A 7,747-nucleotide genomic window follows, 5' to 3' on the forward strand; every position below is an offset into this window, starting at 1 on the left:
GTTGTGCTTCAAGTAGGTATTCGGAGTGTGGCCTCCATTTTTATCTATAGCTTCATGTAAATGACATGACATTGTTGACGTAACTGATTGACAGCGTCGGTTCGTTTCGTTTTTTATCTGTCTTGTCTGTTTCCTTCGCCGAGTGGTTTTGCAAAGAAAGGCTCGTTTTGATTATATTTTGTTTGTTTGCGCAAAATTAATAAGATACTTGCACTCTAACGCTATGTGCAAACTGCAGCTATTGGAAGTTTCCGGAGGAATCCAAACAAGGACGCCGAGGCGCGGACCTGAGCAATAGCCAGGAGGCATGGAAGCTCGAGGCGGAGTACGCAGCAGCGCCAGGCTCAGCGGCGAGGCGGCCCGCAGCGGCGGCAGCGGGAGCAGCGGCAATGGCCGGCCGGCGGAGGTGGCGGCGGCGGCGGCGGCGGCGGCGGCGCTGCGGCGCGAGCGCGCGGCCGAGCGAGCGCGGGAGGTGGAGGACAGCCCGCGGGTGCTGCGCGACAAGTGCCGCCGACTAGCGCGCGCGCTGCGCAACGCCAAGCACCTTGTGGTGAGTGCGGTCCATTTCATAATCAATAATTTAAGTGTTTAATTGATTTATAAATTAGTGAACTATGTTGGATGTCTGTATTGTGTTTTCATGAATGAAAACTTCTTGTTGCAGGTGTATACTGGAGCGGGCATCAGTACAGCGGCGGACATCCCTGACTACCGAGGGCCGCATGGGGTTTGGACGCGACTGCAGCGTGGAGAAACTGTAGGGTGAGTGTTAATGTATTTTCTGCATAATATTTCTTACAAAGAAACATTATTATAAAGTGCTTAATTAAATTTACTTTAATCCATTTTTTACCCTCATAAAATGTATGAAGCTTGTCTGTTTTCTACTTCTACTATTATATAATTTTTATAATAGATAAGTTTTTGAAGAGTGAGGTGAAGGTGGGTCAACAAGCCCCAGATTTAGTTTGTCACAGATCGTCATAAATTATAGCCTATATTAAGTTAATCTGGGTTATAAACAATAATACTGTTAAGTTTCACCAAAATCTGTTCAGCAGTTTTTGCGTGAAAGAGTAACAAACATCCAGACAGCCAAACTTTTGCATTTATCTGGGGGCACGGCAGTGCCCCCGCCAAGTCGAGCGCGAAGCAAACACTGCCGTACCATCCTTTACTGGAACCATTTCGCCGCATTTTCAGGCCCCTATTTGAGAACCTCTGGATAAGACCAGAAAGCAGAAATTTTCGTCATCTAGTAAGCTATAATCACATACTTAAAATCCAAAATTTCAAGTCTGTAGGTCATTTAGTTCCGAAGTTAAGCGAAAGCAAAGTTTCGCATTTATGACACTCACTCACTCACTGATGATCATCAAAATAGAACTAGTACTTCCCATAAACTCAGAGAGCTGAAATTTGGTACAGAGTTAGGGTTTAATGGCCACATGAAGGGAAAACTATAAAAAGTAGGAAAATCGAAGATCTGGAGTAACACCACATTCATAATCAATACTACTAGCGCCACACCGGCACCGTGGTGTTCGCCTGTACCGCTCACCGCTAGATGGCGCTAGCACTTTGAGCGTCGATTTTCTGCACCGCGGTGACCAGATTTTTTTTCCTTTCTAGACCCCCCCGTCGATTAAGTTGATTCAACGGCCAAGTCACACAACATTAACTATAATAATAAAGAAATCGCAGTAAAGAACCATAGACTTGGCACGACTTTGTCTAGATTTCATTACTTTTTAGAGATAAACAAGCAGCTCCATCGAGACTTGGCTAGTTTTTTACAGAATGTTTTGGTGGGATAATATTAGTAGGATGAATTCCTGTTCGTTAATTTCGCTAAAACTTGCTGATTTTGGTTTTGAAATGATTGTTGTAGTCCAGGGAAAGTTGAAAACATGGGAAAAATTACAATTTGATTTTCAGGCATATGAATTCACGGGCACAGCTAGTCTTCATATGTACATTTATCCTCAAACCCTACAACTACTACAGTTATAAATGGATTATCCAACTGAGAGTAAGAACAGAGTTTATAACTTTAATGAATGCACAGCAGATATTATAGTCTATTTTAGCAACATTCAAGTAGCAGCCCACAGACGGCTTTGACAATTTTCCCAAGGATCTTTAACAGCAAAACAGCAATTGGTAACTAATTAACAGTATTTTTAGAAAATTTTTAGCTTCGAAACTGAGGTGAAATTTAGAAAACCTATGTTGACTTATCTTGACTGAATGCTCAAATACTAAACTAATCGAAATATATTCTGTATTAACCGGTACTCAGTAGGATGCCTATGATTTACAATTCACCACACACAAGATACATATTTGTAATATCACTGGTTAATAGCAATTATTAACTAGTTTGAAAAGTATTTGAGTCAAATTGCGCATGAAGGGTGTAAACGCTCTCGACAAGCGGGAACTGACGCGCGCTCTGTGTGTGTGTGCAGGCGCGTGGAGGTGTCGCGCGCGCAGCCCACCTTCACGCACATGGCGCTCACGGCGCTGTGGGCGCGCGGCGCGCTCAAGTTCGTGGTCTCGCAGAACTGCGACGGCCTGCACCTGCGCGCCGGCCTGCCGCGCCGCGCGCTCGCCGAGCTGCACGGCGACATGTTCGCCGAGCACTGCGCCGCCTGCCGCCGCGTCTACCTGCGCGCCTTCGACACCACCGAGCGCACGGCGCGCCACGCGCACGGCACGCGCCGCCTGTGCCACGCCTGCGGCGCCGAGCTGCGCGACTCCATCGTGCACTTCGGCGAGCGCGGCCGCGCCGCCTGGCCGCTCAACTGGGCCGGCGCGCTGCGCCACGCGGCCCGCGCCGACGTCGTGCTGTGCCTCGGCTCCAGCCTCAAGGTGCTGCGCCGCTACCCGCGCCTGTGGCGCATGCACGCCGCGCCGCGCGCGCGCCCCGCGCTCTACATCGTCAACCTGCAGTGGACGCCCAAGGACTCGGTGGCCGCGCTCAAGATCAACGCGCGCTGCGACGCCGTCATGCGCCAGGTGGCGCGCCGCCTGCGCCTGCGCGTGCCGCGCTACCGCGCCGAGCGCGACCCGCTGCTGGCGCACGCCGAGCCGCTGGCCGAGCCCGAGGCGCACACCACGCGCCGGCCGCTGCTGCGCGCGCCGCCCGCGCCCGCCGCGCCCTCCTCCGACGACCCGTCCTCGCCCTCCGCCTCCGACTCCGACGAGGAGCTGCCGCTGCTGCGCCTGGCCGAGCGCCTGCGCGGGCCCGCCGAGCCCGAGCCGCCGCCCGCGCGGTCCCCGGAGCCGCCGCCGCCGCCGCGCCCGCCCGAGCCGCGATCTCAACCGCCGGATTTGCTGCGCGCCTTCCAGGTACCGTCGTTTTTCTCGCCGAGCGATCGCCCCCCTCGTCGATCCGCCGACGTAGTGAAGTCTACCTCACGTTTCTCGCAGGTGAGCATGCGGTCGGGGCACGCGACGATCCTGCTGCGAGCCGAGCACGCGCCGTGCGCGCGGCCGCCGCCGCCGGAGCCGCCGCCGGGCTCGCTGCGCAGCTTCCGCATGGCGCGGCCGCGCGCCGCCGCGCCACCGCCGCCGGCCGCGCTCGCCCCGCTCAAGGTCGAGAAGGAGGAGGCCGGAGACCCGGAGCCGCCGAACGGGCTCAGCTCGCGGCTGCGCCGCCTGCTGGAGTGCGAGCCGCGGCTCGGCGCCGACGCGAAGCCGAAGCCGGAGCCGAAGCTGGAGCCGAAGCCGGAGCCGAAGGACGAGTCGTCGTCGTCGTCGTCGGAGGACGGCGGCGGCGCGGGCGCGCTGGCGGCGGCCATCATCGCGCGCGCCGTGCTGGTGTGCCGCGCGTCGCTGTACCCGGGGCTGCACACCATCATCGCGCCGCCGCCGCCGCCGCCGCCGCCGCGCGCCGAGTGCGCCTGGTGCCTGCGGCGGCACGCGGCGCGGCGCTGCCTGTGGTACGGGCCGGCGCGCGGCACGCCGCTGGAGGCGGCGTGCTGCACGGAGGCCGCGCCGGCCGCCGCGCCGCCGGCGGAGGACGGGGGCGGCTGGTACGGCAAGGGGTACCGCAAGGGCCGGCGCCGGCGCAGGTAGCGCGAGGCGGGCGCGGCCGAGGGCCCCGCGGGCCCCGCCGGCGCGCGCCCCGCCCCCGCCCCGGGGGACGGCGGAGCTCCGCCCGATCTCGAGACTGAAATCGATCGAGTCTCGTGAAGTTGGTTACCCTATCTTTGAGACGGAGCCCCCACCGATTGAGGAAGCGCGACTCCCGAGTGTGCTTCCGAAGTGATCCGCGCCGACCTGACGTCGCGCCGGCCCGCGGTCGGTTGAGACTGTAACGTTCTGACTGAACTGATGTGCGAGCGTGTCGTCGTCCGAGACGGCCGTCGCATGATGTATTTATTTTTTTACAAAGATTAGGTTATAGCTACGAACAAAATAGATAGGTATTGAATGAATTATAAGTGAGTAGGTACAATTAATAAAATAATATTTCTCCTTTGTGTATATGACCTAATCTAGCTTAAGATTTGTATCTCAATACTGGTATTATTCAATGGTTGTGATACGAGTGCTTAAAACGCCCACTTTAATGATTTTCACACTTGTCACAAACTTGATAAATCATGATTATTATTTATCTGATACACAGAATTGTAAACCTCTTGATTGAATTAATTAATATAACTGATGAATTAATTAATATAATTGATTTAATTAATTAATATAATTTTTACTGAATCAAGAATGTTTCAATTGCATATTTTTAATTAAATTATTATTGGTTCAATTGATTTACCTATAATAATATGCTTTAATTGCACACATGTCGGTAATGTTGGTGTTATTTGAATTTCATTTTTTAATATGCCGCTATGATGAAGTGAAGTGGACCTTAAGGGACAGGTTTTATAATTTGTTTAGTACAAACTGCTATGCCATAGAATAAGATTTTTCTGGAACAAATGTATTTGTCTTCCTTTATAATTTCATATATTATGCTACAGTTCTCGCGTAATATTTTAAACACCATCATAGACGTCGAGGCAACTCGTGAGAACATCACAATATAACATTAAGTTAGATAATAATTAAAAGTCATGCTACGGGTGTCTTTGTGAGGTTTTAGCTTCACGGATTTTTTTTTAAAACGTATGGCCATCCTGTTAACGCAATGATTGGCTTAGATTTAACAAGTTGTTTGACCCGAGTGGCGTGTGCTGTCTGTGTACAAGCGACAATTGTTCATTAATTAACGGGTGCCATGTGCCAGAATGTGAAATAAACTTGTGGAACATGATGTTGTGTTTAAATTTTACTTTTACTTTACTTTTAATCGGTTTTGTGTATATTCCGAACGCCGCGGCGATGGCAGCAATCTAGGACTAGGACTTAACGACCACAAAGTTACAGGGTATGTTGTGCGGAAAGAGGCGTGTCGCACGATTTGAGAGCGCAGCGGTGCTTATTAACAAACTTTTATTATGTCGTCGTGTAGGTATCTATGTAATGGAATCTTATAATCTGAATTACATGCACTTCTAATTCTTGTATCATCATGAAACTTGGCAATTAGTTATGTAGATTAGATGACAATACAATATTATGGTACCATGTAATATCCAATATTATGATGATGGGACTGGAAAGTGGCCATAGGAACTCCTGAACGAAACGGCGGAATCGTATCGAGTTTGGTTTCATTAGATTTGTCTTGTCGAGTACTTTAAGTACTAGAAACTAGATGATCATCATCATCATTTCAGCCATAGGACGTCCACTGCTAAACATAGGCCTCCCCCAATGACCTCCACATCGCACGGTTGGTAGCGACCTGCATCCAGCGCCTTCCTGCTACCTTTATCAGGTCGTCGGTCCACCTTGTGGGTGAACGGTCCCACGCTGCGTTTTCCGGTACATGGCCTCCACTCCAGAACCTTGCTGCTCCAGAAACTAGATGATGACGTGCATTTTAAACAATTTTTGTTATAATTACTGCCGTCAGCCGGTTGTTGGCTCATTTCATGTCATGTAATCAATAGTTGATGATGAACAAGGTGTTATCTTGATAGTTTGAAACTTACTTTGTCTAATAAAAATAATAATAATCATAATTTTTCGCCATCGCATCATGACAGTTCTCTCTCCGCGCGGACTATCGGTTTACTACAAATTAATTAGGTTTATGTAAAAACAGAACGATTTGTTAACGATAGAAAACCATCAATTTGATTCTTATGAGGTTATCGCCTCCCAGTCAGTTTACGTACGCCTATGTTATTGTTTATGTATACCAGTCCCATCATTGGCGTGTGCGCATTTCTGCGCTTTTTCAGACTCATGTATCCTGCGCTAAAAATAGCTTTGACAGATCGCTGGCCGACTGCTCGTGCGGCGGCGTCTACGTGGCTTCGTCAAGCCGATCAACGGATCAACGATAAAAGTTTCAATGCTGTGACGACATCGAGAGCGTGCGGATGTCACTATCTGCCGCGAACCTATCTGTTACAACTTCCGTCGAAAGCACTCGCGCGCGCTAGTGACAATTAAATACATTGGAGCGTATGGACTTCTTATAACCAACTTGCAAACATCGCTGGACTCGCTGGACTATTCTGCACGCGTTGCGGAACCATTGATTTTAGGTAAGTACTTAAGCAGTGATTTGACTTGCTATCATTACATGGATTAATCTTCGTTAATATATTAAGTAGGGTAATTGCGCCGGTTTTCCGTCCAGCTCCTGTTTTCGTCCATTTGACTGACTTGCCACAAACAAATACGGAAAATTAGAATACAAACCTAACTTTCCGTGCAAGTTTGGACTTGTTACAATCTATAATATCTAAGTAACAGTTCTGCCTGCACGAAAATGTAATTTGACAAGTAATAACTCCAAAAAAATCTACGGAAGTTGCTGCTGCACACAGGTGAATGGAAAACGTCGTCAAGTTAGAAAAAAAACGTGCCGGTAGGGAACTTTCATGGTATGTTTAATTACTGTTTTAGCTACTTTACGTAATGTTTTTGGCACGTATGTCTAATTATTAGCATAATAAACACTATTTTAAGGGTTTATTAAAGTTTTTGTATAGAAATCTTAGATAATTAAGTGGACTAATACTAGCATAACAATTTTGCAAGATTTTGGTTTTCGTCCACGTGGACGGAAACCCTGACACCTAGTTAATATTTTTAATAATCATTTTACTTCAATGGACCTACAAAATACAATGTTTTTTCTTCCAATATGATCTTTATTGCTATTACATTAAACATTTTAGTTTACGTCCACTTTTTAACAGTGATAAACCCATAAAAACCGTTAAAAAGATGTGGACGAAAACAAAAAACAGCTTTAAACGTTGTTGTGTTTTCGTCCATGACGTCATGAGCAAGCACTGGGGTGGACGAAAACCAAAATTAGCTATTCCTGTAGATTAGTTTTCGTCCATTTGTCCTTCGACCTATTGCAATATTTTCCTAAATTTAGGTAAGAAACTTATTTAAATCTTTTTGATATCATTTGAAAGCTAACAAAATTACCTTTCAAATGATATACCACAATCCATAGTTACTGTATTGTAGAATTGGTTTTAAGTTAATAATTCAACTGCACCCTTTTTTCTACACAGTGGTCGAAAACTAGCGTACACTAGGACGAAAACTGAATTTTTTGGACGAAAACTAGTGAAATCGCCTCTTTTGCATAAAATATTTTTTATAAAAAAACCCGTGGTATTTACTTATTGTCATATAA

The 7,747-nt window shown here is 48.1% G+C and overlaps 1 protein-coding gene across 1 annotated transcript; it reads left to right on the forward strand.

The window, feature by feature from the left end:
- On the forward strand, positions 1-5,287 carry Sirt7 (sirtuin 7). Its single transcript, XM_028310905.1, has 3 exons — positions 1-550; positions 665-762; positions 2,472-5,287. Exons 1-3 carry the CDS (start codon positions 308-310, stop codon positions 4,081-4,083), a joined length of 1,953 nt encoding a protein of 650 aa, XP_028166706.1. The 5' UTR covers positions 1-307; the 3' UTR covers positions 4,084-5,287.
- The last annotated feature ends 2,460 nt before the right edge of the window (positions 5,288-7,747 follow it).

Source organism: Ostrinia furnacalis, unplaced genomic scaffold (assembly GCF_004193835.3).
Source record: "Ostrinia furnacalis isolate ACB-3 unplaced genomic scaffold, ASM419383v2 OfSCF3137, whole genome shotgun sequence".
NCBI lineage: Eukaryota > Metazoa > Arthropoda > Insecta > Lepidoptera > Crambidae > Ostrinia > Ostrinia furnacalis.